At 40.2% G+C, this 17,267-nt stretch overlaps 1 protein-coding gene across 1 annotated transcript in view; it reads right to left on the bottom strand.

The window, feature by feature from the left end:
* Nucleotides 1-308: 308 nt before the first annotated feature.
* Nucleotides 309-17,267, bottom strand: part of RAB27A (RAB27A, member RAS oncogene family) — a 28,670-nt gene continuing 11,711 nt past the window's right edge. Inside the window, exons 3-7 of the mRNA NM_001395913.1 lie at nt 8,067-8,239; nt 6,171-6,256; nt 5,306-5,409; nt 4,449-4,572; nt 309-964 (exon numbers count right to left, since the gene is read on the bottom strand). Coding sequence (NP_001382842.1) covers nt 709-964; nt 4,449-4,572; nt 5,306-5,409; nt 6,171-6,256; nt 8,067-8,219 — 723 coding nt within the window. The 5' untranslated portion in view covers nt 8,220-8,239 and the 3' untranslated portion in view covers nt 309-708. The remainder of the gene's footprint in view (nt 965-4,448; nt 4,573-5,305; nt 5,410-6,170; nt 6,257-8,066; nt 8,240-17,267) is intronic.

Genomic DNA, 17,267 nt, shown 5'->3' with positions numbered 1-17,267 from the left:
CAATATATGTATACATATGTTCTAGAAATTCAAATGATGTCAGGAGGTCTCGCAGGCTGTGTTCACTATATTTTATATAGTACAGTTGTAGTTTAAATGTTCACATTCGTGACCTACCAGAAGTGCTCTACATATGCACCCCTGTGCTTCTCTAAGAAGTTTTTCATTCTTTGTAAACCATCTTTCTTTTGGCTTTTTTCACTAAATACTGATGGTTTGAGAAAATAATGAAAAGATACTTACAGGCTTTTGCAAAAAACACAAGACTTGCTCTCTATGATTGTCATTGATTGATGAAATGATTATATGTTTCTGTCAAAAGAGACTCAAGAACCATGTTGGTAAGCTTGCTAGTTTGTAGACACTAAGAGTAGTCACAATATCTAGTCTAAATGCTTAGTCTTTGGAGTTCATGGAGCCTGCAAAGAGCAAATAAAAATCCTTATTTCAGAAACCTACCTTTTCTTACTGCCCATAAAGATGCTTTTACACTTGTTAATTAAAAGTCCCCTCCTTCCTTCCAAAGTACAGAATTTAGGGAATACGCAGCACTACATCGAACTGGTGAACTCGTCCCATCACTAATAAACTGCATACCTTGCAAGCAAAAGTCATTGTTTTTTGAGAGGAAAGCACAAAGATTATTATCAAGAGTTAATAATGCTCATTACATAACTATGAGATGTGATTTGTCTATAAGTTAAACAGTTAAGCTGCAACTGTACTATAATTTAGCATGTACATTAAATTTAATTGTAGCTGAGTCAAGCAGCCACATTTGCCTTTTTCTTGCTCCTCACTCAGTTGTTCTGTAGAACTGTGCCCATTGGAGCGCACCACCCCTTCTGGGATCCAGGATTTATCGACACATCGCTCCATGCGCTTCATGATGAGGTCAAGCAGTGTATCGATGGCTTTGCTTACATTATTCCCATTAGCTGCACTGGTTTCAAAATACGGTATCCTGCAGAAGACAAAAAACACAAATTTAAACCACAGTTTATATTCATAGGAGCATAACCAATACATCACTCTTGCTATATATTTAGAAATTGCACTAATCGCGTTACCGTTCCTCCATAGTACAGAGACACTACGTGGTCAGTAGTCTGAAAGGTAAAAGAAATGAATGAAACGTCTTACTCAGTTGGTAGGATCAACAGGGTGAGCGCTAATTTACACCTTGGAATCCACACTTTATGGAGGCATTGGTTGTTTCAAAGTCCCAAGGCTCAGCTCCCCCATGAGAGATGCAATTTCTTAATTTGGCCTTCCCTGAAGTGTTCTATACTGATTTCTATCTACATCAGCTAGGGTGTCTGCAAGAAAGGGAGCGCGTATATGCAGTTCCCCTGCAGGCAAGGCAAAGACTCCTAATGCAGTATTCTTACCATCACTACAAAAGGCATCACTGAACTAGAGCAATAACTAGCGTATTTTACAGTATCAGCAGCCCCAGTAGGGGAAGACTTTTACTCCTGCAAAAATCCCTCCAGCAGCAGAACTTCAGGGATAAGATAGTCTTATTATTATTAAATTCAGCAACCTCTGCTCCCTTAGTGAACAGTCCAAATCTGCATAAGCCCTTATCCACAGTAAATAACCACACACAAACATGACTAAATGCAGGCATGCTGCTTGGGAACCCAGATTTTGAGGGAAGCAGAACATCCATGTTGTGCTGGAGAGCATGCGTATGGTATTTTCTCCTCTCTCCTTATTGCTCTGAACACTCCATTCCTAGCAAGACAGAAAAGCTGCAGACAGAGCTGGAGATAAAGAAATAAAGGAGAAACCATAGAACTAGGGAAATGAACAAAATACACAGGTTTATATCACGTGTTGTGATGAATACACAGCAGAAGGAACAAGAGTGGTAAGTGAAAGCATTATCAAGATAAAGGAAGGAACAAAGTCAGAAATAAAGCAAGCAAAGCAAGAGAGACGCTCGAGGGAGACTGAAAACAAAAGTCAGAGGAAGAATGCAGAAGAAAGTAGGACAAAGCAGTAAGAATCAACTTCATCATCAAGGGAATTGGGAAGATGGTGGTAAGTAAATTAAAAAAAACATAGTGTTGAGTTCACCCAACTGGAAGCTAACTACAGATGTAAAAATAGAAGTACAAGCAGTAATAAACAAACACATGCAGGACGTTTGCCATGTGAGACACCATTAGGTCAATGAAATTTAATTCCAAATTCTGCCTGAAGAAAATTCAGTGTGTCAAAAATGTGAAAGAGCACCTTCTTGCTGTTGTACTTCTGACTGCACACTTAACCAGGTATGCAATTCTTTTTTTTAAGGATTTTTACAGAGAGTAAGGTATGTAGGACTCCCCAGATTCATAGCACTGACTTTGGACAACCCTATGTCATGAGCCAGCAGGAAAATTTTCAAGCAAATACGCAGGTACTTTCCCCCAGACTCCCTCCATATTTTGGAACTGGTACAGCAGGTGGCTCCCCACAATTCTCCTGCAAACCCCTCCCTTCTCTAGTGAACTTCTGGAAGATCCTGGACAAAGTTCAGACAATGGTTTGGGGGTACCATTTCCTGTCACGATGACTACATCACTATAATTTCATTCCATTGACACTTCAACTATAAACTACACTCCTACATAAAAAAGGTTGGGGGGGGAAGAGTGGCATTTCAACATACTCAGACCTTTGTTAACAAAAGTTTCTGGGGACCTTAGTATTGCAAATATACTGCTACTTTTCCTTATTGTTGAGGGTCAGGATGTTTCAACATAAAAGCAGCAGGCTTTGACCTTCAGTTCACCACAGGGTCGAGCCAGACCAGCAACACCATTACCACCTGCATGAATGAACTCCATATTTCCTAACTAGAAAGACTTATTAAATTTGCAAGATCCAATGAGTGGTCAACAACACTGTATTACTGTCTTAATGTCTAGGTCTCCTGTAGCCATTTTCAAAACACAACACTCATCAGTACAGAAAGGCCATACTGAGCATCTCACACTTTTGTTATTGGAAGACTGCTGCAGTAGAATTTAGCTTGCATCCTCTCAGGAGCATTTGGAAAAGCGCGTGACTCCTGGTAGCTCAATGCCACAGGGCAGTAAATCCATTTGTTTCAAATAAATAGTTTGCTTCTGATTTGCCTCCAAGGATACTTCAAGGTGAAGGAAAGCTAGTTTCTGACTACGCGTGTGACAGAGAAATAGCATGGCACAGCAGGACTAGACCTGCAAAGCAAGACAATTACAATTATGGACCCAGCGTTAACAGCATGTGTATTTTGTGAGCTTTACTTTGGACTTAGCTAATCTAGTCCCCTGGAATCTCCCTGACTAATCAGAATACAGACTACTGGTTGGAGGCCATCATCTTGTTTAGTTTTCATTTGAGAAGGAATCCAGTTCCCACGCAAGAAGGCTGCTTCACTATGTGAATCAAGCCACGATAAATGGGTCAGAAGATTTCCTTCAAATATGTACTTCTGATTTACACTAAATGCAAATCTAGTTCAGAGATGGGAACCATGGAAGAGTTTAGTGAAGTATAAGAGTAATATGGGATTAATTAGTATCTGATAGGAAGAAAGGTTTGCCACAGTTCCTTTAAGATCACATGATCCTTGTCTGTGGGGATGGAGAAAGGCTGTCTTCCAGCTGATTTGACTGATGTTTCATTTTCAGACTCTCTGGGAGAGTGCAGACGTCTGCACAAAAACAAACAGCTGAGCCTTTTGAGGCTAAGTGACTAACAACTCAGCTAAATACAGGGGATCTGCAACCTGGACTAGAACCGGTCTTCTGTGGGAACCCAGCACTCTGTAATTAGATTCTCCAAATGCCTGTGAAAGGGTCCCAAGGCTCTCAAAGAAACTGAGTTTGCATGTTTCAACTGTCATGCCAGTGGGCAAGGGCTGCTCCATAACAAACTGTTGTAATAAAACTCAACTTCTAAATTAGGATGTAATTGCTTAGTATTGCATTTTCACTCTAAAATCTGATGCGACATTAATCAGTTAATCACCTCACCGAATGCTCATTTAGATTTCACATCACAAGAGGCCCAGGCTTTCAGGTGTACCATGGAAAGCTTCAGCACAGGAAAGAGCAAGTAATTAGACCACCCTAATTCATCTGCCTTTTCAACTACAGTGTATCTTTTTTTCCAGAATGTTTGTGACAGTTTACTTCACTTCTCCTTTGCTTACTGCCAAGGAAAGAAAATTAACCACCCTCTAGTGCAAGATTATTGTAATATTAAGCACAAATTCTTAGGTAACGCAGAAAACATTTATCTCTGATAGGAAAAAAAAAACATATTATACAGGTCAGTTCAGCATTCTAACTATTCTAACCAACATTCTAACTTATTTGCACAATAATCTTCCATTCTACGGGAAAGACACTACAGAAAGCATTTAATTTTGCTTTAAATACAGCAATGACTGGAAGGAAGTTACTTACCCATATTTTTCTGCAAGTTCCTTAGCCTCTTCTTCTTTCACCATTCGTTGGTCCTCCAGATCACTTTTGTTTCCACATAATACAATGTCAGGGTTTTCACAATACGCATGCATTTGTAGCTGACCTAACAGCAACAATACAAATAGGAGTCATGACTTGCTGTCACACAAAGCTTACCAAGAATACTATCACATTTCAGGGGATACAGAGACCTTCAGGAAAATTACTTTTTGGAAAATGGGGATACAATTGTGTTCTGTTCTCTCTCAAGACTTCTGCAATTGCACTGAGGAGCCAGGGAACATGTAGACATCCACTATCACGCACTCAGTGAATAAGCCAGGGGAGCAGAAGCCTGACAAGTTTAGCACAGAATCTGTAGCTTTCTAGCTTAAGGAGTTAGGCTCATCAAGCATCTTCACTGAGCTGCCAGAAAAAAGTCCAACACTTTCACCTGATGGATGACACAGCGGGCTTGGAAACTGCTTCCCCTAGACACATCAGCCTAGTAACATTCACTTTCTGTTAAGCTTTGCTGGCAAAGCTTCAGACAACATATTTTCCACAGACTTATGGTACTGAGCGTTACCCAAGTTGGGGATAAGCTCTCTCAGCCTGCTAGGTTAAAGTGCGAGGTTAAGTAAGCAAAGCTGAATTTCAGGTAAGCGCTAGAAGCTCCCAGTAGCAGCTATTACAATTGCAAATGGGACATTTACTTCCTTCTTCCTCAGAAAGCTTCAAAACCCAGTCTTTTCAGTTGTACAGCTCAGTGAGACTTTGTATTTGCAAGAATAGCTCCCATCCACCACTGCAGAAATAAAAAGAAAGAAAAGAGATGAGAAAAAGATATGTCATACTTATCCAGTTCCTGACATTAAGGAAGCTTTGCTCATTTGTCAGATCAAAGAGTAGAAGAAACCCCATGGCATCTCTGAAGAAAGCAGTTGTTAAGCTACGAAACCTAGACAAGGAAAGCAGAATTATAAAGTTACTTTGAAAATATAATTGCACAGAGTTGTGAAGCTGAGGTAACTAAAGACAAGATTAGCTAGAAGAAAATATTCATCATGATTATTTTGTTGATGTAGGGACTGGATAACAGGAATTGCTAACATTACTGTGCCATAATCCAGGCCTAAGGAAGTCAAGGAGACATTTAAATAAAGCCCTCAGGCTTGAGTGAAAGCTTTGTATTGTACAGCGTGCTTTCAGCAAGATTCAGAAATTAAAATAAGAACAAAAATCAAACTTCGAAGTTAAACTTGTTACTACATACGTCAGTTCTTGGTTTACAGACAATCAACCACTAGGATGCCTGTCTTTTAGTAGACAAGTAGGAAAGAATCCCTGCAAAGTGATTTCAGAAGTCTGACTTTTCTAAGACCTTGGCATAGACACGTAAGTTTAGGATAACAGAAAAGAAGGAAAAAAAAAGCTTTAAAGACATCCATATGCACTGGCCAAGAAAAAATAAGCTGAAGACAAAAAGCAATGATTACAGTTTTAGTGTTCTAATTTAATACAGTTGTAATTTAATGGGTATTCATACGGAAATTTTCATCACTGTCAAACATTATATTAAACAGTATTTTCCCCATCCCGAGTCATACAACTAAAGCGTAACAATCAGTAAGAAGAATTCACACACTCCATGCCATTTGCACCTAGCTTGGTAACACCTGCTTTACTTTCTGGATTGGAGAGGTAGGGAGGGAAGCATACCTTTCCTGCCCTGCAGTATCCCAGAGCTGAAGATGTATCCTCTGTCCTCTGCCACCAACGCCATCTGGCCCATTGGGTCTGTACACCTGTAAAAGGGAAATTTGTAAGACAGAACGTTAGCAGCCCAACCCCTATGGAACACAAAATAACTGAAACTTAAAGTCATTAAATGCAGCAAAACTATCACTGTCAGTACAAGGATTCCCAGCTACAGCTCAATTCCTTTATTTTAAGACAGAAGTAATATGAGTTGCATTGCAATTTTGCATCTACTTGAATATTTAAATATAAGGGTAAAAGTGGAAGTGGAAAACCAGTTTCCAATAGACTTCGCATTCCAAACATAGTGAGTAGGAGCCACTGAGTTCTCATCAGACAAGTTTATTTTTCATATTTGATTTTCTATTTTTTACTATTATGTTTTATCCTGTCCAAGTGAAAACATAACTATAAGAGATCATGCAATCTGGCAGTATATTTGTAACACTAACAGAACCTCATTAGCAAACAGAATATACCCATGAAAATTGCAATGTATCTTTTTAGCTGCCAAAAGATTGCTGAAAGAGATGGGGATAGATCTTAGATCATGGATTATAAAAGCAGAAACTGAATGCTAATAATGAAAGCTGAGTTTACTCAGCATGACAATATAAATATGGGCATCTGTTAGCTTTAGAAGGATCAGTTAAAAATAGACTCATTTATTTTTCAGAACACTTCATGTATTTCCCTTTCAGCTGACATTGTATGTAAGATTACTAGAGTTAACAATACTATCTTCAGTGACATATAAGCTTGCTGAATATGTGGATAATATGAATCAGGTTGCAATACATAAATCTTATCCTGAGTTATCAGATACTGTAACCAAGAAAATCCACCACATGTACCATCCCACAAAAGGAACACTAACTTATTCAAGGCACAATTTTCACACCTCACAAAGACATTTACTCCTCCCGCTACTGTGGTGCACATCATCCACCAAAAGCTAGTCTACACAGTGTCCATTTCACTATCCCCAGCTATCAAACTGACCTACCAAGTGTCATCACCAAACTATATTTCATAGTGCCAGTCCATCCCTTTCAAACACCTCCAGAGGTGAGGAATCCATTACCTTCCCAGGCAGTCTATTCCAATGCTTAACCAGCCCTTTCACGAAGAAATTCTTCCTAATGTATAATCTAAACCTTCCCTGGCTCAACTTGAAGCTATTACCTATCATTTGTCACCTGAGAAAAGAGATCAACATCCTCCTTGCTACAAGTTAATTTCAGGCAGTTGTAGAGGTCTCCCCTCAGCTTTCTTTGCAACAGATAAGGTGCCTACTTAAACAACAATTTGGGGATTAAAAAAGTTTTTATGTTTTACTTTCCATGATTCTTCCCCACTAATGGTAGCTGCTCAGGAAGCTAGATCAGCTCTGTACATTATCTGTACATTATGTTAACCCATTTAGCTAACATATATTAGAATGGTTTTTAAATTAACACTGCAGTCTTTGTTTACTATGCATTTATGTTCACAAACAGTAAGAAAACTAGTGCGGCCCAATTCTTCCTCATATAGGGAGTTCAATAAGGCACTACTCCAGTTACTATGAGCACAACTCACTGAATAGACACTGCTCAGGGATGTTGCTGAGTCTACAAAATGGTTGCTGGCAATCAGTTTTTTTTTTAACCTTGGAGAAAACAGACACGTGCACAAATAAAACCAGGCAAAATAAAATAATTTCCTTATCACAATTTTAAGTACATAGTAACTATAGATGGCACACTTACACATAAGGATTAGCAGGTCAGATTAAATAGATCAGTAAGTAGATTCCAGCCACCAGCAACAAAAAACCAACCATTGCGAAGTAGCACACTGCTTGCAAAAACTCACCACTCTCTTTTCCCGGAAGTCGATGCCCACAGTTGTGATAAACTTGGAATTAAATTTGCCATCTGTATACTGGTAAAGAAGGCTGGTCTTTCCTACTCCAGAGTCACCAAGTGCTAGGAATTTTATGAGGTAATCATAGTCCCCATCAGACATAGTGAGAATTCAGGAGACACCTTAGAAAGCAAAGAAAAAAGCATTAGTCAGGCAACAACCAAAGCTTCTTTTGACAAATGCTCACAAGACAAGTCACCATCTGAAAAATGAAGTATCCGGTAATAGGGTCAGTTCTGTGATCTTTTACACTGCTTTCACCTTAAACTCTCCTTTATGCCAAGTATCAAAAACAAACCCTGACCAAAAACAAAAGAAAAAAAACACGGCTGATTTTCATTAAACTCCTCTTACTTCAAAGAGAAGTCAACACAACAACAGACTGAAAAATCATTGTCAAAGAAAAGTGTTCAACATAACCTGAAAACAAACTGCAGAACTCTTTTTAACCTGTGTGAAAGCAGGAAAAGCTGCTCAAATGCCTCAATGATGCAATTCTGATCTCACATTCACTGTGATATTATTAACATACACACTAAAAATCCATTTGATTTTTAGACTGACAACTACGTTTAAATAAAAAGACACTGTACCACCTCAAAAACTTTCCATACCAAGAAAAGAAGCAAAGTTGTTGTTTTGTTTTTTGTTAAATAAAGTTTAGAGGACAAGTTTCAAAGTTTTCAACCACAATGCTAGCTCGAAACTAAACCATGTTTGACACACTCTGATCAAAGTGAAAAAAAAACAGCTAGAATGTATGACAAAAGTGACTGGAAAATGGAATGCATAGAGAAGGACTGCAGCAAACGCAGTAGTACTTTCCTGTTGAGCAGCTACTGAGCGTCTCTTCCCCCAAAACAAACAATAGAGAACTGCCTTATGTTGTTTTCAAAGAACTGAACATGGAAAGATAAGCCTAAAATAACCTAAAAGCAACAGAGAACTGGCATAAAATTGCCTGTTATCAAGGAGGGAAATTAATACTAAAGTACAAAAAAAATAGGATAGGTTATGAAATTAAATATAAAAGAAAGTTAAATTTGCTGTTTCCACTGTAAGTATGTATTTTTGGAACTAGCTGTAGTTTGCACTAGATAAAACTACTTATTTCAAACCAAATACAGCAGCAGTTTGCACCAATGGCAAAACACCAATTCATTTCTTGAATATCAGTTCACAGCTTGAGGTTTGGAACAAGCTCCATATCTCTAGGATGTGGGTGTCAATCACCACCATTAAACTAAACCCATAATTAACTCTACAGTTTCAGCTTTATGCCAGCACAGTTCCTGAATACAAGCAGAACAGTGATTGATCAATGCAGCCATGACTGGGCTTACCACAACCAAAAGCAGACAATGGTCAGATTTACTCCAAGATAGTCTCCAATTGGAAAGCCAGCAGAAAGCATTTGACACCTTTTTGCCATTTCCAGTCCTGAAATCTCCATTCCCACTCAACACTTAGTTTACATTATTCCATCAATTACACTAAGACGCTGCAGGTATAGGTTTAACTCCAAGCTGACATATTTCATACACTGTCACTTCCAGGCCAGAGACAAATAATCTGCTTTCCAACGTTTTGTTTCAATTCTGTGTTTTACAACAGAGCAGGAGGTTGAAACAAAACCAAAAAAAAGCAGTTAACAGCTAACAGTTCTTTTTATACAGACGTACCACAGCTTCAGGCCTGCATACACCACACAGCTGACGGAGTGATGCATTCAACAAGCACGTGGAACACGCAGCCACACACTGACATGAGATCATTTCTAGCAGAAATTAAAAGCCTGATCCATTAAACACAACCACAAATACCAGTAAAAGCTTCTGTTTGTTGTTTGTTTAAAATCCTCCTCTATCTTTGGGATGCACAAAAACAATCAGATTATTTACCGTGTGGCTCTGCAGAACCTCTTTTCACCAAAATGCATTAGAAGAAAGGGAAAATGCTTTAAAAAGCAAACACGGTGGTTTTTACTGAAGATTAAACTTGTTTTAGACTTCCTCCTCTTACACACTGTTTCTTTTGCTCTCAGATGTTCTGCCCAGGGCAAAGAGCTGTGTAAATGCACCCTCTACTCAAGCACATGTTCTTTCAGCTTCAATACCCCTAAATTTGCTACTGCTTAAAAAGGCTTAAATGCAAATCTTCATAAAACATGCTAGCTCTGAGACAAGCTCCTTTCATGCCTTCTACTGTGCTACTGCACTCATACGCAAGTATTTGCCCTGTCTTGTTGGTAATTTGCTAGCTAGCTATGGTCCTACAGAACAAACTTTTAATAACAAACAATTGCGCCAGCTGGTTGTTGTCAATTTGTGTTGTGAGAAAGCTAATTTATCCTTCCTCTTCTGTAAGACCTCATAGAGGAAGAACAAGCATTGCAACAGTATCCCGTGGAGCTATGAGAAACTGATCAGGTTTGATTCCAAGACAAGTTGCAGCAGAACAGCTGCACCCCTCCACCAGGCTGAGCCAGGGAAAGCCTTAGCTTAGGCCTTAGGGAAGGAAACCTTAAGGTATTTCTGCTGTTACAACAGATTTGGGAAGTACCTGTTTGGACAAATAGGCCACACCACCCAGACCACTTAAGCCTCAATTCTCCATGTGGCAAATAATAAATTTAATTTGCAAATGAGCAGTAGAAGTCTCAGACATAAAAAGTGCCTTAGAAAGGAGTTGCTCAAGAAGGAAATTTTCTCCTCGGGTTTTTGAAATGCACACACCTTTCACTGCACCCCGCAATGTCAATCTGTTATTCAAATATCTCCAGGGAGTGGTTCTTGTGAAACCCTGTACAGTTAACCTATCCTTGGAGAGTTATTTTCAGAGCAGTTTCAAGCCTTGTCCTCCTCCCTGTACAAATATTTAAAAAAGTTATCTCCACCCTCTACTTCCAAGACCTGCAGTCCCACAGCCCAAATACATCCAGCTCCATATTACAGAAATGAGAATATATTTACAGCAAAGTACATTCACAGAAAATTAAGTCACGGACCTATAAACCCATCCCATTTCTTCCTTCCAGTTCTGCTTTGCTTTTAAGTTAGAGCCTACAGCTTCACATCTTCCAGTCTTTTCTTCTACATTTGTACACCTCTTAAAACAGGAGAGGGGGAAGTAGAAAAGGCAGAATGAGAGAAAATTGGTGATACCATCAGGATCCGTCGGGTCTCAAAGGAAAAAAAGAAAAGAAAAAAAAAAAGAAAAAAAAAAGAAAAAAAGGAGAAGAAAAAAACACCACTGAAACATCATAGAACAACTATTCCCAAAACTTACTTGTACGATTAAGGGCTCCTTGGCTTGGAAAAAAAATAATTGCCAATGGAAACAGCAAAAAGGGTTTCTTCCTTCGTGAAATCCTCCTTGAATCCCATTCAGCTCTGGCTTTGCTTTTAGCCTGGCATGCAGAAGAACAGGGGCTATAAGCAATACTGGGAAAACTCCACTGGCTTTTTCCATTGCTGATAGGACCCCCACAGCTATCATTTAACCAGTACCCATACCGCTGCTGCTCTGGAGCCTGCCCATAACACACGTGTCCAGGTCATGCTCTGCCAAGAAGAGGTGCCCTGCAAAGCAGGCGCTGCTCTTGTTCAGACAAGTTCCTAGTCTAAGGCAGTCACATAGCAAGCATCAACACTACTGGCTCATATTATTGCCTCCAGGTCACAAATATCACAATCCTATTGTGAGATAAAACATTCAGGAGTATGACAGTTCCTGAATAACTTAGGGAAATTATCTTGGCATGCAGGATTTGCCCTTTGCAGCATGGGAAAAGGTACCTGTTCTGAACAAACAGGTATCACATAAAATACCCAATTCCCATACTGTGAAAAAGATGGTGGAGGGAAGAAAGAAGAAGGAAGAAAGAGATAAATAGATGAGAACATATGCCAAAAAAAGAAGAAAAAAAAAAAAGCATTGAGCTGAAAATAAAAATGTGCACGCACACACACACAGCATAAAGCCCAGGAAATCTGAACATTCTTAAAGCACACCAGCTTAAAGTAAAGTATACCACTTACCCCAAACTCTGCTAAAGGAATAGTAAGGGCACACAGGAGATAGTACTGCTAGCAGGAGTATTTTTCTAGCACCACCTCTTTAGCACACAGCCAAGAAGCCTACGTGTCACCTGTTTGCATTCATGCTGATGGGTGCTCAGACATAAAGAGGTGTGCCTTGTGTCTCCATTTCTAAGGAGGGTGCTGCCTGACAGCACGGCTGGGAAGCAATTACACAGTTCATATGTCCCATTTATTCCTAAAGGCAAAGAGCACTTCAGAAGAGGTTTATGCATGACCTATCTACAAGCAGATGTAACATATCTGCTATATCACGCACACATCCTAGTATGACACAGTTTCTAACAAGTCTTCTAATACAAAGATGTATTAAGGATGGAGTACATGGATCACAACTGTTCAGTTCTGTTTGTAGCTTTGTATTCTTCTCTTTAGGGTGAGAGGAAGCTGACAGTCTCTAATGCCAATGTTGTGTTGCTTCTTTCTCTCTAGTACAGACACGAGCACACCATGCTGCCACGTGGGTACCACAGGGAAAGTTGGCTTTCCCATAGATTTCTACATAAGAGAAAAGGCATTGTTAGGCAAAGACTGGAACATCAGATAATATGTCTGACATGACTTCTGACCACACCTGCAATCATCATCCCATTTCACAAGGAAGCAATGCATACGAACTGTTTCAGACAAAGGGTAGAAACAAATGAAATATCTCTTTCTGGGTCCTTTCCACACTATACCACCTAGCCAGCCCTCTCGAGAGTACAAAAGCTATTCTGTATAAAAATATTCTAATAAAATCATTTGAGTCAACCCTCTCTTCCTTCTCAGATCAAGCAAAACAGCTATATAACTCAGACGTTACCTCAGTGTCCCAGATGTGCAGTGAAGCCAGCCATAAAGCTCATGACTAACACTGTAGGACAAACCATACACTTCCAAAGAGACAAAGTGACTAGAATTTGTCAAAAGAAAATGGGAGATGAGGCCTATGATTAAGCGATATTTTAAGATACCACAAGACTTCATCACTTTATCCTTTTGGTAATGGGCAGAAGATTAGCAGACTTGCAAGGGTTACAGTTTGCTTCTAGCAGTGTCCAACTTCCGCAAGTGTCACTCGGCTTCCATGTAGATCTTGCAGACAAAGACAAGTCCTGTCTGGGCCTTGCCTTCCTTGTTCAGGAAGAACCAGACCATACTGGAACAGCAAGGAACTTGCAAAGTCTGCAAGTTCTCCCTGCAATGGCCACTCAGCCATCCGTGGAAGGAAGGAGTGTATTGAAAGGCTTCCAGCCTAGGTGTCTATCACAGCAAGAGTAGAGCAGGTCAAGCAAAAAAGCCTCAGTCTGCTTAAGAAGGCTTCCCAATAGTCTTAAATAATAGACCCTTATTTTTAAATACAATGTGGAAAAAAAAAAAAAAGGATGTAGCTTTGCAAGTAAAGCTTTCCCTAAATACAGTGTTATGCGTAAAAAGCAGTTGAGGATTTATGCTAAACATGGAAGAAGAGTAGTCCAATTCCCAGCCACACAGGAAAGGAAAACACTGTAGGTCTCTCAACGGTGTGTAAACACAAGCACAAGGCAATCACACAGTTGTATAGGTTTCTGCAAGTGCAAGATAAATCTTACTTTAAAAAAATAAAACAGCTTCTCACCCAGGCACAACATAGACATAAACCCACTTCAACAGCTGTTTTATATGTCACCTGGATCTGGAAGATGTTCACTACCCTGCCGTAGCAGCACCCCCACCACACTGCAGCAAATCACTGCCCACATTCCTGCCCCGTGCAGGCGAAGCGTGGCGAACAGCCCCACCCTGCTCTAAGGCTTCAGCAGCACCTCACTGCTTCACAGCTGGACACCATCAGGCACCCGCCAGCTCTGCTGTAAGAAAGGGACTGGGAGTCAGACAATGCTCCTACTCTTTGTAAGGAGCACCTCAGATACATACAAATGTAATATAAACGAATTATACAACGAACTGTATATATTGCAGCAACCTTTCCACTAACTTACAAGCAGGAACTTCGATGCCCTGCATCCTTCCTGGATGCGGCTGCTCTGAGCGCTTTGGCACCAGCGCCTGGCCAATCCACAGCCCAGTCTTAACATTAGTAACACATCACTACACTGTATCTGTTCCTGAGAGCATAAAAAAAATTATGAATGACGGTCATACACAGATTTGCATATGATTTCCTGTTCTTTGAAACAGCAGGTCTGGCTAAGAGGTGGGGAAAATATACAGTCTCCCACGGCAACACGACCAGAAATGCAGTTAATACAACTGTGCTGGTACAGTACTAAGTACTGGCCTTTAAAAGATAAAACATGGGACAAAAATTCTTGGCCAAAGTTTTCCAGTTCTGCTGTGGCCAAACCGTCTCCAAGATCCAGCTCTTCAAACGGACTGACCTAAGTTTTCCAGATCACCTTAATTTCTCATTTCTCTAGGCATCATTACAGCACATTGGCCCCAAACCCTCAGCCAGACTCATGCAGGTGAGCTCCTGCTCAGCAGTGGGGCGGGCAGTGCATGCGCCAGCAGCACAGGAGCCTCCAGGATGTCACTTATGGTGCTGCTCGTGTTCACACAAGGAAGACGACGCTGAAAGCGGAAGATTCTCAGAATCACACAATTACAGGAACTGAGCATTTCTTTAAGGAATGGTTGGGTTTTCCTGGCGACAAGAAAACCTTCAGCGGAGAGACAGAATACACAGGCAAAGGAAAAATCAGAATAAAAAGGACCAGAAGAGGTAAAATCATAAAACTGAAAAAGAAAGCAATTTAACGTACACAGTTAGAATACGAATGAAGTGACATCTCATGGAAAAGACGTGCACGTATTTGTGCTAGAGAAAGTATCTGACTTTACACTCAGCCAATGCAGATGATTCAGTAGACTGCAAACACATCCATCAGGCTTAGTCCTTTGTTTAAGTCCACTAAAGTACATTCTCTGTCAACAGCCAGAAGAAAATATTTCCATATATATATATATATAATATAACTTTTTTCGTTCAGGTCAAGAAATTTCTCTGCAGTCTTCCACCTTGTTTTGGAGGACAGAAACCTGGAATACAGACAATGTGTCTCCAAAGGTCACGCTGCCAAGATCGTGCTGCATTACAATGGAAACAATCAGGCAAAGATAATTGATCACGATTAGGTCAATTACAGGCATACGAGAAGGTCAGGCAACAGAAAACCTTAAGATATATAATAGACACCGTTAAATAAGGGGAAAACTCACTCAAATATGATACAAATGCGACCATAAAACTGCCACATTCACCTGACAAGATGAAAGGAAGCAAACAGAACGGGTGGGGCAGGAAAGTCAGAGCAGAACTTACTCCACCTTTCTCATCCTTTGGGTTGGGAAATATCTGCCTCTCACTTTTCATATGAAATTATCTCTGTTCCTCACTAACTCCAGTTTTTGACCGAAAGATAAAACAAAACCTTTTTCCTGCTACCTTTCTTTCTTTAGCAGTACTGCTTTTCTAAAACGTTGAGATCTGTCCTTACTTTCAGTGTAAGTTACTTTACTCAGTTCAACAATAATTAACAAGGAAGCACAGTACATAGCACTTCCTGCATTCTTTTTGGTGCATGACATTCGGAATACTTGGATGTTCCAGGAATACTTGGAAATTGGAATCAGAAGCGGAAGAAAAGAAAAAAAGGCAAAGCAAGTTGTTAATTACCTGTGGGAAAAAACAAGGAAACTGCTGGTTGAGAAACACACTGTTTACGAACTGGAAAGGCTTATTCTTTCTATCCCTTAATCTAGGATCAGATGTGATCAAACTCGAAATACAAGAGACAGTCAGAGAAGCTTTAGAGAGAGCTGGGTGCGTGCAAATAAGGAAGGAAATGTCTACGTTGACAAAACTGAGGCTCAGCTAAAAGTTTAAGAGCCACAAAACCTTGACAGAGGCATTCCTGCAGGTATAGGCTCACTGCATAGCCCAGGTACGCTGGCAACTGCTGCAGTGTGGAGGCAGCCAAAGAGCTGCAGGCTGGCAGCTTTGACACTTCAAAGAGATAGAGAGACCGATCAATAATCAGCTCTTAGCAGGACTAAAAAAGGACCTGAGCCTTTGATTTCAGAGTCTGTAATAGCTACAGTCTCAAAGAGATATTTTCAGCCAGTAGCGAGCAGGATTTTTTAGTAAACATCTCTGGATGTAATGAGTATATGTGAGGTATCCATGTTTCACAGACACTAGGAGGTTAGAAATAACTTGCTGAGAATACTCCAGGCATAATTTAACTTGTCCTTTACATAATAAAAGACCGTTTCTGCTTCAAATAGACCCAAACAGAATTCAACAGGCACTACCTGTTCAGGAAGCTACTCTTCAGGAAGCTACAAACACGGGACAGCAAAGCAGAAGTCTCGATCTGTATCAGCTGGGGCACACTTGTGGCTCAAAGGTATCACTCAAAATCTTCTAACAAAAAGCTAAAACTACAGGTGGGCTTTTTGTTGTTGTTGTTTTTCTTTTCTTTTCTGCAAGAATTGAAAAATAAGCCTACTCTTTCCATAAGTCATCACATCTTCCTCTTGAGCAGCTCCAGAACTGCAGCACATATTAAGGCTGTCCAAGCTCTCTGTTGAGGCTGTGCAATGTGCCAAAATATTCGGACAGTGCTTGGGCAAAACGTTTGCACAATTTGTATTCTAGAGCACAAGGAAAGGGATCATTCAAAAGCAGCACCAGTTAAGTGGGCTGAACTGCACAACACAAAGCTTCTACTCAAAAAGCTGGTTGTTTTTCAACCTGAGTTGCCAACTCAGCAATTTATCTTGCTCCTCTGATCAGAATCTCAAATTACAGTGTGAATTATAGTTAAGCTTCGATATACAGCAAAGGCTGCTCAGATAAGCAGCACAGCGAACCACGATTTCTCACACTAATACTTGTCACGGAGATACGCGTGAGCCCTGCAAGGAAAGCAAAAGGAATCACAAGCCTACTGCCACAGTGTGTCCTTGCTCATCATGTCAGCTAATCTCAGGCTAAGAGAAGGCCAGTAGACAGATGTTGAGCTGAAAGCTGGCAGCTGCTGCTAGTTTGTCATGCTGCAAA

Source organism: Gallus gallus, chromosome 10 (assembly GCF_016699485.2).
Source record: "Gallus gallus isolate bGalGal1 chromosome 10, bGalGal1.mat.broiler.GRCg7b, whole genome shotgun sequence".
Lineage (NCBI taxonomy): Eukaryota > Metazoa > Chordata > Aves > Galliformes > Phasianidae > Gallus > Gallus gallus.
The sequence above is the reverse complement of the archived record's forward strand: the minus strand, read 5'-3'. Positions and strand labels throughout refer to the sequence as shown.